The sequence below is a fragment of the Ahaetulla prasina genome, chromosome 4 (assembly GCF_028640845.1).
Source record: "Ahaetulla prasina isolate Xishuangbanna chromosome 4, ASM2864084v1, whole genome shotgun sequence".
Classification (NCBI taxonomy): domain Eukaryota; kingdom Metazoa; phylum Chordata; class Lepidosauria; order Squamata; family Colubridae; genus Ahaetulla; species Ahaetulla prasina.
Genome location: NC_080542.1, coordinates 83439285 through 83455752, shown reverse-complemented (window position 1 = coordinate 83455752; position 16468 = coordinate 83439285). Strand labels below are relative to the sequence as shown.

The window sequence follows — 16468 nt, the reverse complement described above, 5'->3', positions numbered from 1 at the left end:
GCCAATGGCTCTGGCTGCAAATCTGGAAGCATTCAACATAGCATCAGCCAAAAACTCAACAGAGACAATAATCTTATTGATGTCCTGGTTGGATCTGGTGTCAGATATGGGGAGCCGATCCTGCAATTGCCTTAACCAGAGCAGAGTAGCTCTGTTAAAAAATGATGCCGCTGATGCTGCCTTAACTGCCCAAGCCGAAGCCTTATGAGCCTTCACCAGAGATTGCTCAAATCTCTTATCCTCTGGTCGGAGATTTTCCTCCAGGGGCCCTGGCAAATTGGAAGTGGAGGACAAAGCCACCACTGGAGCATCAACAAAAGGTACCTGAAGAACCTTGAAAAGGTCCATACCCATATTGTATAGGCATCTGTCCAACCCACTGGGGTTAGGGCCTAAACCAGTTGAAAACCACTGCCACTGGATAATGTCCAAGAAGAGTCGAGGACCTGGAACCTCTTCTGATTCAATGGTAGGTTCAGCAAACAAAGGATCTGCTGGGTCACTAGAATCCAAAGGCAGATACAGAACATTCCGGACAGAGCCCTGTTTGGTAGTAGTTTTAGCCTTATGTAGTAATGACTTGAACAAATGAGGATGAAACAGTCCCACAAAGGCTGGTTGATCAGGCAAAAGACCATCATCAGAGAAATCAATATCTCTTCTCAGCTCCTCCCACAACAAAGATTCCTGGCTGGACAAAGCCCCAGAACCACGTGGCTCACCAAAAGGCTGGTTTTCCTCCTTTAAGAGGGGCCCTTGTTGATATGGATGGGCTCTGGAAACTTCTGAGGCTACAGAGACAGCCCTCTGTTGAAGCCCAGCCGCAATGTGTTTGATAGCCTCAGAAATCAAATTAGACATTCTGGGAGACATTTGCTCCAAGGAACCTGGATCAGGCCTGAGGCCCACTGCAGTAGGCGTGAAGGTTGCCTCAACCATGGACCTCTGTCTAGGTGATGCTGCCCAGAAGGACCAAGCAGATCCAGGACTGGCATAGATCCAAAAAGCAACTCAGAGTTGCTGGACAAAACAGGGCCCTGCTCCCCGATTTCCTCTGGAGACCAAGAAGCTGGAGGTAATACCTTGGGAATAATAGGCAGCCCATGTTGACTTAGAGGGGAAAGTTGTGAACCAGAAGGTTCTTCGCTTTGGAGGTGCACTATTGCTGTGGTCACCTTCTTTTTTTTTTTTTATGTAAATAATTTTTATTCCATTTTTCAACATCATATTTATGTACAATCTATTATCCATCATTAATCATTAATTTTTATTTATTACTAATTCAGGCCTGCCCAACTGCCACTTCCTTGCTACACAACTTCCCTCTCTACCCTCTATAACTTTCCCTTATCCTTCATCCCCTTCACTTTACTACTTCCTCTCCTCCTTCTCCACTCCTCCCTTCTTCCACCCTATCTCACCCTCTTATTCCCCTCCTCCTTCTCAGCACTTTCCTATCTACTTTCTTCCCTCCTTCTACTCATCTCTCCTTTTCTTGAAATGGCAGTCGAGCATCCCCAATATCATTTTAAATTTTTTAAATTCATATCTTCTAAGAATACTGTACATTAATAATCAGTCCATGCATCACTTGTTAATTCATTTCTCCTCCCCCCCTCACCCCCTTCCTCCCCCCCCCGGACTTCCCAGAGCAAATACCGGGTATTATAACCACCAATCACAAGCTAGAGTATACAAAATAAACATACCTTCCCACCTTAGAGAAAATTTAAAACTATGAATCCCCACACAATAAAAATAAGAAGATAGGAAAGAATAATAAAAAAAAGAAAAGAAACAATACCAACTTCACGTATTACTTCTTCTTACAGTCCATTTAAAAAAAAAAATTAATCCATCTTCTCGAATTCAATTTTTTTCCCCCCTTTCCCCACTTGTATATTCCTTCAAATTTCATAAGTCTGTTTCTCAAATTACAGTCCATCTTCTTGAACTCAAATTTTTGTCACTTATATATTTCTTCAATTGCCATAACATTTAATGTCCATTCTTCTTACGGTCCATCATGTCCATTTCTTAAATTACAATCCAGCTTCTCAAATTCAGGTTTTTCATCACTTATATATTTCTTCAATTGTCATAAAATTTAATATTCAATCTTCCAATACTACTCCATCAATCAAATATCAAGCAAATAATCATTTAAACTACATCCACAATATAACAGTGAACAGTTAAAATCATTACATCCACATTATCTAAATTCATAAATTTCACTTTCCAACCTTCACAATTGAGTAATATCATCCGATAGATTTATACCATACAAATAACAAATAACACAAGTCCTATAATTTATATCCTAAACAAATCAATTCCAAAAATTAACCATAATCATCCTATTCACATCTTAAACATTCCTCCCCTCTCCCATTCTATTTTCCATCATTTCCAAACCAGTTAACTTAGCATCTAACAACAAAGGATTCCCACTCTTTAAAACATTAATATAAAAATGTCTCGCTTTCATAACTGAATTAAGAAAATACTTTCTACCTCTAAAATTCAGTGACAAACCCATTGGGACTTCCCATCTAAAATGTATCTGATATTTCTTAAGCTCATCCACCAAAAAAACAAATTCTCTTCTGCTTCTTAACATTTTAGGAGGAATTTCCTTCATCATTTTTATATCTTGTCCCAATATCTGAAATTTATTTTTATAAAAGGCTTGCAAAATTTCATATCTAACCTTTCTAGTTGTAAAATAAATAACCACATCCCTAGGTACTCTATTTTGTCTTGCCCACCAAGAATTAACACGATAAATTCTTTCAATATTAATCTCAAAATCTTCTGGCTCCACACCCTTTATCTGTGCAAAGGCTTGCGTAAAAATCTCCTTTAAATTTTCCTTCCTATTTTTACATGTTTTTTGGCTACCCATTTGTTCTGAGAGGATGGTAGGTGTTTCCATGCTACTAAATATTGTGTGGAGCCATGGTGAATGCGGGAGTCAAGGATGTCTTTAATTTCAAAATGTTGTTCTCCTTCCACCATAATGCGGGTTGGAGGCGTGGGCAAAGTGGGTCTGACTTTTGAAGTGATTTCTGGCTTGAGTAGGCTACAGTGAAACACTGAATGAACCTGCCTAAGTGTCTTAGGAAGGAGGACTTCTATCATGATAGAGTTTATGATTCTGGTGATGGGGAATGGGCCAGTGAATTTTGGTCCCAGTTTCTTAAAGATGGTTTTAAGGATTTCAGAAACTTTGTGGATAGATATACGTGGTCCCCAGCCTTGAATGGTTTGGGTTCACAGCGTTTCTTGTCAGCTTGAATTTTAAAAGCTGCTCTAGCCTCTTGTAGCACTAGTCTGACCACTGGTCAAGTGGTTTGTAGGTTGTATATCCACTTCCCCCCACATTTGTTTGGGGGTGGTGTGAAGAGGATAGCCCTGGGTGGATCCTTAGATTTTAAAATGCCCGCCAAAATTTGGAGGTGAATTGGATGCCCGTCTGAGATAATCTGTTGGGGAGCTCCATGGAGGCGGTAAATGTGGACTAAAAACATTTTAATTTTTGCTGATGCCTTGGCTGTTGGGATCTTCTGGCAGGGTATGAAATGGATCTGTTTTGAAAAGAGGTCTGTTACAACCCAAATAACTGTGTTTCCCGAGCTGTCAGGCAGCTCCACTATAAAAATCCATAAAAATCTCTTTCCAAGGTGCTGAAGGATCTGCTATAGTTTGTAAGAGCCCTGGGGACTTTCCTTGTCATCTTTTTGCAGCTGCGCAGGTGGGGCAGCTAACCACATAGCTCTCAATGTCTTTTTTAAGGGATGGCAACCTGAATTGCCTTTTGATTAGGTGTAGCATTTTCACAAATCCAAAATGTCCAGCTATCTTGGAGTCATGGCATCATTTAATAAGCTCCAATCTTTGGCTAGCAGGTATGTAAAATTTGTTTTCAACATAGGCTAAATTGTCTTTAACCAAACAAATGTGTTTGTGTGCCTGGAATGAGTCGTCCTTAAGTAGTGCTTCTTTACATTTTGAGACCATTGCATTATTGGCAAGCAGTTCTTTTTTGGCTTATGCATGGATAACAACTTTGGCAGCTAGCTGGGGTGTTTGGAGCATAGGTTTAACAATTTCAGTCTTTTCACTGTTGTATTGCGGCTCCTTGGACAAGGCATCCGCTAAGAAGTTTTTCCCTCCTTGGAGATATTTGAGGGTAAAATTAAAACATCTAAAGTATTGTGCCCAACATACTTGTTTGGGGGAGAGTTTTCATGGGGTCTTCAGAGCTTCTAAGTTTTATGATCAGTCCAGACTTCAAAGGGTATTTTGTTCCCTTCTACAAATTTTCTCCATGTGAGGAGGGCCCATCGTACTGCATAAGCTTCTTTCTCCAATATGGCCAATCTTTGCTTGTTTTCTGTCAATTTCTTGTGTATGCACATGGTTGCAATTGTCCCTGTTCATTTGCTTTGAAGTAGGACTGCTCTTATTGCCACGTCACTGGCGTCTGTTTGGATGACAAAAGGGTATTCTGGGTCTGGGTGTTTTAGGATTGGTTCAGCTGAAAATAGCTATTTAAGTTTTTCAAATGCTGCTTGGCATTTCATTGTCCAATTAAGGGGTTGCCTTGGTTTTGGTTTCCACCCCCTTTCGTCTTTAGCAAGTTCGCAATGGGGATGGTGATTTTGGCAAATGCTGAAATGAATTGACAGTAAAAGTTAGCAAAACCAAGGAAACTTTGTAGTTGTTCACGGGTTTGGGGTGCCTTCCAATCGATGACGGCTTTTACTTTAAGTGGATCCATCTCTATCCCCTCATGGTATATTCTATACCCCAGGTAGTCAATCCTTTCTTTGGTGGAATTCGCATTTAGAGAGTTTTGCATAGTTTGGCGGCAGGGAGTTTAGCAAGAACTGCTCACACTGTTTTTGTTTTAGTTTAAATAAGAATGTCATCAAGATAAATCCTTTTTATAAATATTCATGGAGCACCTCATTAATTAATTGCATAAACACGGCAGGGGCTCCTTGTTATCAGAAAGGGAGTACCTTAAATTGGTAGCACCCCAGCAGGATGTTAAAAGCAGTCTTCCACTCATCCCTGTCCCTAATTCTGATGCGGTAGTACGCCTCTCGTAAATCCATCTTAGAAAAGATTTTTCCTTTAGAGAGGTGAGCCAGCACGTCCTTCATGAGGGGGAGTGGGTACATATTTTCTATGCTGATTGTGTTTAGATTATGGTAGTCAATGCAGAGGCATAGAGAGCCATCTTTCTTTTCGCAGAATAACACTGGAGCTGCTATTTTTGGTCGGGTGAGTTCGATGAAGCCCATTTGTAGGTTTTTGTTGATAAACGCTCTGAGTTCATCTAGTTCTCTGGGCTGTACATTTTTGGTTTTGGAAATTTAGCCCCTGGTAGGATTTCAATGGCACAGTCCATGGCACGATGGGGTGGAAGTTCATTGTACGCCTCCTCGCTAAATATCTCAGCCAAGTCCTGGTATTCTTTGGGGATGCTAGTGGGTGCAGCAAGGTGGCTGGTCATTGCTGTTTCCCTGCTTTCCTTTCCTTCCTCTTTCATGTTTATGAAAGTTACATGCCCTTGAAATTTTACGGTTCCTCTCTTCCAGTTTATTTTAGGATTCCACTTCTGCAGCCAGGTTAGTCCTAGGATTAGAGGCCATTCCATTCCTGGGGCTACTATGAATGTGAGAGTCTTGCTATGCCCCCAGCTTAATTTGAAATAGGTCATGGCAAAATTGGCTGGCTCCCCACCCTCCCCGCTACAGTTCCATCTAGCTGGCAAAAACCGATGGGGGTTTTCATTTTCTTTAGGTGAATTTCCAATCTCCCTGCCAGGGTTGGGCTAATTAGGAATCGAGTGCACCCTGAGTCCAGCAATGCTCCTACTTCCTCCCCTTTCCTCGGCTGGAGATAAAAAGTCTTAGGGGTATTTGGTTAGGTTGCTTACCACCAGGTTATCTTCCGGATTGCTTTTAGAGTGGCTCAGGTCCTCTTGGGGCATCAGAGGTCCTTCTTCTGATTTTGGAGGGGAACTGAGTTTTGTAGCCTCTCGGCTTCTCAGCGCAGTTTCTTTTTCTTGGGGGTTGGATTTTGCAGGATTCCCCTGACAGGTGATCAGGTTTTCTGGTGCGGGTTTTTGACCAGCATTCTGCTGCACTGTGCCCCTTTCCCACACTTAAAACAGTCTGATGGCCTTGGTGCCATGGCGGTTTGGGATTTGAATGGCTCCCCTTCCCCTGGAGTGGGGACCTTCTCCAGGCCCTGCCAGTGCAGTACTGGTTTCAGGTCATGTCAATCTCTGCCTCCTCTGCCATCAGGTACCATTCATGCAGGCAGTTAGGGGCGCCACAGGCCAGGCAGGCAGTGTACAGGTTATTACTGAGTCCATCTTTGAACCAGCAGACTAGAATATCTTCTGGCTAGTCGTCTTGGCTGGCCAGGTCCCAGAATTCTTTGGTGTATTCTGCTACAGGAAGGTGGCTTTGCTTAACGACCCTGATGCAGTTGCGCACTTTGCGATCGGTTTAGGGATCTTCGAAATGGTGGTGCAGGGCTGTCATGAATTGATCGAAGTTTCACAGCTCTGGAGCATCGGAGTTGTAGAGGTTCAGCATCCAGAGGGGCCTCCAGCTCCCTTTTCCACCCAGGCTTACAGCTGTTGTGGGTAAGGTTCACACCCTTGGCTCTTCCATTCCAGCTGTCTTTTTTTCCTACGCTGATCGACCATTGGGGTTTTATGGGACTTCCCAGGACAGCTTTGTTGCCCTTGATGGGACATATGCAGCTGGTGTCTGGCTGGGTGGTTGTTGCGGTTTCTCCCCAGCACTCAGCTTCTCCTTGCTCACTGCTTCATTTGGACATTGTTGCAGGGTCCCCTCAGTAGAATGGAAATTAAAGGGTGGGGAATTTCTCTCTGGGTTGACCACTATTGCAGAGCCTGCTTTATATAAGGACCAGCTTTCCCCCACCCTTCCAAGAAAGTACGAACTCTTGAGAACTTTGCATTTCAAAAAGAATATTTTATTGAAAGGGATGAAAGCAAGACAAAAACCTCAAAGCAGGCTCTAGGATCCCTCAGGGCATGCAGTTCAGAATAAATGAAATTAGGAATGCTGCCCACCTTCCAATGTGGATTCCAGCCAATCCACAGGTGTGAATACAAATTGCATCAGCCTCTCTGAGAAACAGATACTAAGAGTTTCTCAGGGTTCTTTTTACAATCCACTCGTTCCCCCTTTTTCCCAAAGTGTGAGATTTCTTCAAGGATTTCTGGCACCAGGCAATGGTTATAAATCAGGATAAAGTTTATACAAAGAGGATCAGGCAAGAATTTGGATACTCAGTAAAAGAACTAAATGTGACACTCCAAATCCCCCCCCTTCTTCCACGAAGAATGGCAAATACATGGATCTGGCAATTCTTCAATTTTGACTAAAAGGTGGGAATGGGAGGATTTCCAGGTAGTCTTCAATTTACAACAGTTCATTTAGTGACTGTTCAAAGTTACAACAGTACTGAAAAAAGTGATGCATCTGTTTCTTACACTTACAATTTTTACAGTATCCCCATTGAAAATCAAAATTCAGATGCTTGGCAACTGACTCATATTTATAATGAGTGCAGTTTCCTGGGGCCATGTGATAACCTATTGAGAATTTCTGACAAGCGAAGTTAATGGAGAAGTGAGATTCCATTAATAACTGTGTTACTAACTTAACTGCAGTTATTCACTTAACTGTTTCAAGAAAGGTTGTAAAATGGGGTAACATTCACAGCAGCAGAATTCATGGGTATAACTATCTCAGCAGCAGAAATTTTGGGCTCAATTATGATTGTAAGTCGAGGACTACTTGTATATTCCTTGCAGTCATCTGGTTGTTAGTACTCTTTCTGATTGTCATTGAGGCCATTTGGAGGTTTATCTGTGCCCTTAGGGTCACCTGAATAGTGCAAATGGCTGTAGTGTTGACCCTCTCTTAACAAATGGGAAGAGATACATCATCATCTATCTCCTATTTACAACATAGTCCTTTCAGCAGTTTCAAAACAGTTTGACACCAACTTGCACTATTCAGGTGACCCTGAAGGCACAGATAAATCTTCAAGTAGTCTCAATAACTCTCAGAAAGCGTGCTAATGACCAGATGATGCAAGAGTTATAAATGCTTCCATTCCCACCATTTAGTCAGAACTGAAGTGTCTTCTTGGATGTAAAGTGAAAAGCCTAAAAAGAAAAACAAAGAAAAACCAGTTGCCCCTTGAAAAAGCCCCTTTGTATTAACCATGAACTGGATGATCGAGAATCTTCATAGATTTCCAGATTTTAATCTCTTCCTCACTTTAGCCCTCCAGTGCTGGGCAAATGTTTTGCCCAGGCTACGATTAACATGGCCTCTGACTTGTAGACTCCCCTGCTTCTTTTCCCCTCTCACCCATGCCAGAAAAGTATGTTTCAATTCCTTCCCTTTTGGTGGGGTGGTCTTTGAGAACTAGTAAAGGAGGGGAAAGAAAGCAGTTTAAGTACTTCTTGACATTTGGCCTAGAAGGGATAATTTAGCATAACTTTTGTCAATTTCACCCAGTTGGAAAAACTACCAAGGAATGGCAACAGTTTTTCACTGTTGGGCCAATGAAAAAGGTCCATTAAAAAAAAATCTAGCCTTTCTTGGCAGCCCAATACAAAATGAATGGAAGGAGAAAAATGACAAGACAAGAAAAGCTGGTGGGGTCCTTCCCTAGAGATACTGTCCATTACTGCCCTATGAAAATGGTACCTGACCCATTCTTCCACAGTGGCAAAGAGGAATGTATATTAGTATTCTATGCTGCCTGGTGAATTCTGGGAGTTGAAATCTACATATCTTAGAATTGACAAAACTGAGAATACTGATCATTTTCAATTTTAGAAAGCAAAGGATTGCTAAGGATTGCAATTTTAATAGCCCCAGCAAACAAAGGATTCTTAGGATCTATAGCACAAAACATTTGAGGAGCATCAGTGTTCCTGTATTCGGTGCTCAATCAAATAATCAAGTTCTTTTTTTTCAATCCAGAGACTATAATGTCATTATGCTTAATTATCCATACAAATAGTTTGCTGTTTATTTTTGGGGTACAGTACTTAACATACTTAACTTTGATTTAACTACTGTTTATATTTGCACAGTTTCCCAGGCTAAAATGCAATCAGCTGATTTATGGCTATATATACTATGCCAACCCAACCAGGGATGGAAGGAATTTAAGACAGGAATGACGGGAAGTGAATCTTCATAATGATTCTGGTTCTTTTGTTGAAGACTTGACATGGCAATTGAAGATACTCAAGACCATATGTGGGACTTTGTCTATGTTGGCTTACTGGCCAAGAAGGAGAGCAATATAAAGTGTGAAGTAGTAGCAATGGCAGTGGTTCCTCAGACTATCTATCACACCATGGGAGTGAAAGGTCCTTGGATTTCATAAAATCAATGTCACAGAGCCTATCCCTCTTAAGCATTGTGAAACTATATTACAATTTATTTGTCACTAAGACTTAAACTATCTGCATTGAGAAATGCATAAACATTTTTCTACAAGATTGTAAATCTTTAAATCCCAAGATTTAGTTTTAAAGCTTAAGTGCCGTTGAATAAAGTGCTATTTCTAAAATAGCATTCTGCAAGTTTTATTCTTTTGGAAATTTCCTTTACGAATTCCTGAATAGAATAGAATTTTTTATTGGCCAAGTGTGATTGGACACACAAGGAATTTGTCTTGGTGCATATGCTCTCAGTGTACATAAAAGAAAAGAATGAACCAGATTCATTCGCTATATCTCCCAATCTGTTATTAATTACTGGTGTATGATATCTTCCTTTTATAATTATGGCATTCGTCTATTATTGTATAGAAAATACTTTTTGAAAAATATCCGTTATGGATTTATATCAATCCATGAAATCATTATTAAATATATAAACAAGCATATGACTCTTTGGTGTAGTACAATTGCATTTGTTAAGTGTGTGCAAGTCATGCATCAAGTTGAATCCTCAAAAGCTTCTGAAATAAAACATGTTATCTCTAAAAAGCCACAAATCTTTGAGCCTTCTTTTATAGCTAAGTTAATGTGCTATTCTTGAATTGGCACTGAAGGGACATAATAATAATAATATAATAGGTAAAATTACTGGAACATAATAATAATATGCTGTTTTGTTTCTGTAAGAATTGCTTTGCTAAGAATTGGAATTGTGTTTCTACCAGTGAACCCACCTCGGTGTTATCTTGTTTTTCTGTACCACTCCGCACCTGGTGGATATCTCAAGAAGCGGGGTTGCTAGGCACTCAACCCCCCTGTTCCTTGCTGCATTGCCAAAGGAAGGCATGGGCCAGGGGACCAGAATTGGGTATTCTGAAGGTATAAAAGGACGCCATACCTTCCCCAAGGTGTGGCTATTCCTCACATGCATTGTATCTGAATGTTCTGGATATAGTCCCACCCAGTATTTTGTGTTTGGCCATAGATAACATCTGCTTCTTTTTGCAAGCCTCATCTTGAGTGTCTCTCTTTGGCATTCTGGTGACACAAGTACATTTTGGGACCTTACAGCACAAAACTATTCTGGCATGAAATTTGTGGTCTCCAATGTCACTTCTACTCCTGACTCTATTGCTTTTTCCCCCAGACACCACAGTCACTCCAGGATATTGGGTTATAGCCTAATAGAGCTTATAACCATGAGACTGATCTTGGGAGGCATCGGAAATAAAGAAGAAAATATTATTTGGCACCAATCAAATAATGAATGACTTAAGTCTGTTTCACACATGGGCTGATTATTAGATGAAGGTCATATCATAGGAACATGAGAAAAAAAATCATATTACCAGGGCACATTCATGCTACGCATAGCCACAAATAGGGAAAGATGGTTGTTGTGTTGGCTGCAAAGCACCATTACAGCTACTTCCAGAAATCTACTTTTTATGATTTATTAAACATTACAATTAAGAAGAAAAAAACTAATACAAACTAAAAAAATATAAAAGAATAAAAGCGTAGAAAAGAAAGAAAAATAGTGAAGAAAATATATAAGGAAATGACTTCCTCCATCATGTATAAACAATTTTAGTAACTTATTACCTTCTTTTAAAATGCAACAAATGATCTTCCGTATCTCATCTATCTATAAACAAATCTTTGAAACCTCACTGTTCAATCGTAGTCAAGAAAAGTTCATTAGACATACCAATAATAGCAACATATCTACTTTAACCTTGATCAAATAAACCAACTTAATCAATTAATTAATTTAATTTCTATAGCTACCCAATTCAATCAAATGACTCCAGGCAGCTTACAATTCTAAAACTATAAAAGCAATGAAAAAATAAACAAAACAGTAAAAACAATCTAGATCTTGTTTTTGATCATTAGGGCCTCTGGTGGCGCAACAGGCTAATACAGCCTATTATTAACAGCAACTGCTTGCAATATTGCAGGTTCAAGTCCCACCAGGCCCAAGGTTGACTCAGCCTTCCATCCTTTATAAGGTAGGTAAAATGAGGACCCAGATTGTTGGGGGGCAATAAGTTGACTTTGTATATAGTATACAAATGGATGAAGACTATTGCTTGACATAGTGTAAGCCGCCCTGAGTCTTCGGAGAAAGGCGGGATATAAATGAAAATAAATAAATAAATAAATAAATAAATAAATCATGATCACGATAATGATGAAACTCAGTATCTTTTAACTTATTCTTTGTCCCACAAATATCCTTCAATATATCCAATGTTGAAGTGTTTTATTCCATTCTGGAATGGAATAAAACACTTAAATTTAGTAAGATAAATTTAAATTATAATCTTTAGTTCCTTCCAGTTTCCTTTAGGCTCCAACCTTCAAAGTCCCATCCACTATTGTGGTTGTTTTTTTTAATAAGCATTCACAACAGCAGCATTTTCTACAGGATTCTTATAATTCATTTCTTGAAATCTTATTTTATATTTATATGGACCCTAACTTTCCAAAACCAGCGTTCTAATTACTCTTGTGATTAAGAAAGCTCACCAAACTTTATGTCCATGTAGACTACATTATAAGTGTAAATTTGGTTGAAACCACTTGACTCTCAGCCTCTTGACTCTCAAGCTGACCACAGAAAATCTGCAGTCTATTCATGAAAAGCAAGTGTCCAGAATACAAGTGGGCAATCTCACAATCTCTTTCTGGAGATACTTTGCTGGTCAGAATTCATTGTCTGGCCACCAATCTCCACCACAATGTCATCCCTGCTCTTTCAGGGACATCTAATCCCTGAAGTCATAAATTTACTTTTGACTGTTTAGACTCTAGGAGTTTTGCAAATAGAATGCAATACCATTAATTATTTCACCAAAGTCAGTTGATAATTGGTAACAGGCTCGTTCCAAAAGGAGTGGGCTAGGATGGCTCAAAGTGGCATAAATAATAGCACAAATATGACTACTATTTCTTTTTTACTCCTCAAAGGAAGTTTTGACTGTAGTAGAATTTGTTCCAAAGGGAAGTAGAAAACTTAAGTCAACTCAGAAAGCTCAAACTGTCCAAGGAGCTGCTGATACAGTTCTACAGAGGAATTATTGAGTCTGTCATCTCTATAACTGTCTGGTTTGGTTCTGCAATCCAACAAGACAGACACAGACTTCAGAGGCTAATTAGAACTGCAGAAAAAATAATTGCTACCAACTTGCCTTCCATTGAGGACCTGTATACTGCACAAGTCAAAAAGAGAGCTGTGAAAATATTTACAGACCCCTCACATCCTGGATATAAACTGTTTCAACTCCTACCCTCAAAACGACGCTATAGAGCACTGCACACCAGAACAACTAGACACAAGAACAGTTTTTTCCCGAACGCCATTACTCTTCTAAATAAATAATTCCCTCAACTATTTACTAAATCTGCACTACTATTAATCTTCTCATCGTTCCCATCACCCATCTCCTTCCACTTATGACTGTAACTTTGTTGCTTGTATCCTTATGATTTATATTGATTGTTTCCTGATTGCTTATTTATACCCTATGACTATCATTAAATGTTGTATCATTAAGTGTTAAATTTGTACCCTATGACTATCATTAAGTGTTGTAAGTGTTGTTCCTTGATGAAGGAATCTTTTCTTTTATGTACACTAAGAGCATATGCACTGACAAATTCCTTGTATGTCCAATCACACTTAGCCACTATTCTATTCTATTCTATTCTATTCTATTCTATTCTATTCTATTCTATTCTATTCTATTCTATTCTATTCTATTCTATTCTACTCTACTCTACTCTACTCTACTCTATTCTATTCTAATATTATTTATTTATTTAATTAATTTATATTGCCACCTATTCACCCATGGTGGCTCAAGGTGGCTTACAGAATATAAAACCACATTTAAAAAAATAAAAACTAATAAAAAGAATCAAATAAATTAATATAGTACAATATAACAAAATCACCCCCACCTCCCCCCCACCTGGCGACAACAGATCACATGAGCCATTTAATGGGCTCCATCTCGCTCTGGGTTCCCCACGCCCGCTGGCAGAACCAGGTCTTCAGTGCCTTCCAGAATACTATTAGAGTGGGGGCCATTCTAATCTCTGGGGGAATGCTGTTCCAGAGAGGAAGCCACCACGGAGAAGGCTTTTCTTCTGGGTCCCATCAGGTGTATCTTGCTCGGGGACGGGACCCACAACATTCCCTGCCTCCCTGCTCTGATGGGTTGGGTAGACATGACCAGCAAGAGACGGTCCCTCAGATAACCTGGTTCCAAGCCATGAAGGCCTTTAAAGGTGACTACCAGCACCTTGAATTGCACCTGGAAGTAAATTGGAAACCAATGCAGCTCCCACAGGAGGTGATACACTGGGAATTGCACAAAACCATGTGGGCCGCTGCATTTTGCACCAACTGGTGCTTCCAGATGCTCTTCAAAGAAAGCCCCAAGTAGAACAATAGTTATAGCATTACAATAGTCAAGATGGGAAATGACTAGGTCATGAGTGACTGTGAGTAGGGACTATTGGTCCAGGAAAGGGCAGGAATGTGCACAACCCACATTTGTGCAAAGGCCCTCCTGGCCCCAACTGCATATTAGCCTATGTATATATACAAATGAATCTTATATTATGAAATATTGCAAGGCTTTTTAGATTTATACTTCCAGACAAGGCAACTGAGGTATGGCAAAAACTTTGGACTCAAAACTACAAAATGGCAATGTCTACCGCAAACAAAGAGAATTTGTATAAGATGTTTTATAGATGGCATTTATCCCCGACAAGAATAGCTAAAATATTTAAGAACAAATCTGGAAAATGTTGGAAGTGTCATCAGATTCCTGGTTCATATTACCATATGTGGTGGACATGTGTAGAGACTAAAAGATATTGGTCTAAAATCCACACATGGTTGGAAAAGATGATAAAGAAACATATTGATCTTAAACCAGAGGGTTTTTTATTGGGAATCATAGCCGAAACATATAGTAGAGAATTGAGATACTTGATTGTAAATGTTTTGACAGCAGCAAGGATCGTGTTTGCTAAAAATTGGAAAAATGAAAAATTACTATTGCAAGATGAAATTATTAGGAAAATGATGGAGTGCGCAGAAATGAGTAAATTGACTTTAGAAATTAGAGATCAAGAGGATAAACAATTCTATAAGATATGGGATCTCGTTTATCAATGGTTAGAAGGGGAATTATGTTAAAAGGAATTAAGAAAGGTTAGAATATAGGGAAATGTTTAAATGTTTAAATTATATAATTGTTTTTAGGGAATGGACTTGAAGATGTGTAATATTAATTTGGAAAGTTGATTTTAAGGGAGAAATTGAAATGTTATAATTAATTAGAAATTATTTGATTATAGCTGAGATACATATCATACTGATATAATGTAAGTTTAGATAAATTAATAGGAATGTATATGGGCACACAGGATTGGGGATCAACCCATTGACACAATGTATTTAGATTGATGATGATTTTATGTCTGTCTGTCTGTTAAAAATAAAAAAAAATATCCTTAAAAAATTTAGTGTGATGCATGATATTTGAAAATCATTCAGTGTGCAAATAAAATAATAAAATGAAAACAAAATGAAATGCAATCTGATATAGCAGAAATGTCTGTATAAATAGTATTAAACCAGAGTAACAGCAGTTCAAATTGCTAATCCAATCTCCACCACAATGTGAATAAAGAAGTGGCAGTTGCTGAAAATGACTATTTAAAATCAGAAGTCCTAGTTTTTAGTTGACTATACCTGCTGAACAAAGAGCTGTGAATTGTTTTACAGGGCTAATGTCCTTTACAAATGATTAATAATAATATTTGGTGCCTGTTATCATTCAGGCAAATGCATATCTTAAAAGAAAAATCCCACTGAATTTTGTGGGATAGAAAAATTAACAATTTTAATCAGATTATCATTTATTTTAGCAGTTACATTAATAAACTATTGATCCTACTGATAGGGAAAATAACTCTATAGAACAAATGTAAAACAAATTACAATGCATATTGAGCACGTACATATTAAATCAATGTCATCCTTATTTGAAGTTCCTGTAGTTCAATCTGTCATTTTAAGACTGAATTTCAGATTTTAAAATCTCAGAGACTGAGTACTTGTAAAATTCCTAATATCATCAGCATACTGCTCAAAGTTTTGTTATTAGAATTATCAAATAATAGCGAGGAAAAGGAAAGGAATTTGATTTGATTTAAAATATTTTCCTTTACTTACCAGTTGTCTTACTCATTGTATTTTTCAGTTTTATTCCAGCAAGTTTTGCAAGAGGCAGCCAGGAATTGTAACAGGTTTGGTGTTGTTTTTGAATGGGCCAAATGAATCTTTCTCCTTTTATCAGGTTTGCTGTGATGTCAGTGTACACTGCTGATGGGTGGAGATGGAATGAGGCAATTGAAACATAAGATTGACTTTAAAAGTTTGCAGAATACATTAAACATATTAAGATTACACAAAGATCATTTAGATAAAAGGCTTTTCTGAAATAAAAGAAAACCAATTTTCATTTATAAGAGGAAGCTATTACATGAAAAATATGTAGAATGCAATGTTAATCCCTAACAAATGATTGTCAGAAATCATTTATTCCTTATAGAAACATAGTTTCTCCCATAGGCCGAAGGTTTAATAGCAGAGCCATAACACATTTCAGCTTTTGGAAAACCATGTCTCACTTTGTAGGCTACATTTGTAGCATGTTTCTGCAACTTTTTAAAGCAGTCACATTTTCCCCCCAGGTAATACAGATATTCTTGACTTACAATTGTATTTAAACCCAGAATTAGTGATAAGTCATTGCAATTGTAAGTGCCCAGTCACTTTGTGTAAGATGAATTAACATATAAATTTGATAGATAAATAATGTGTTCAAACAGAACTTAGACCGCCATCTG

General features: G+C 38.6%; 1 protein-coding gene across 1 annotated transcript in view; it reads right to left on the bottom strand.

The window, feature by feature from the left end:
• TGM4 (transglutaminase 4) overlaps nt 1-15938 on the bottom strand; it is a 103651-nt gene extending 87713 nt beyond the window's left edge. Inside the window, exon 1 of the mRNA XM_058182072.1 lies at nt 15792-15938. Within this exon, the coding sequence (XP_058038055.1) occupies nt 15792-15807 (16 nt within the window). The 5' untranslated portion in view covers nt 15808-15938. The remainder of the gene's footprint in view (nt 1-15791) is intronic.
• Nucleotides 15939-16468: the final 530 nt, after the last annotated feature.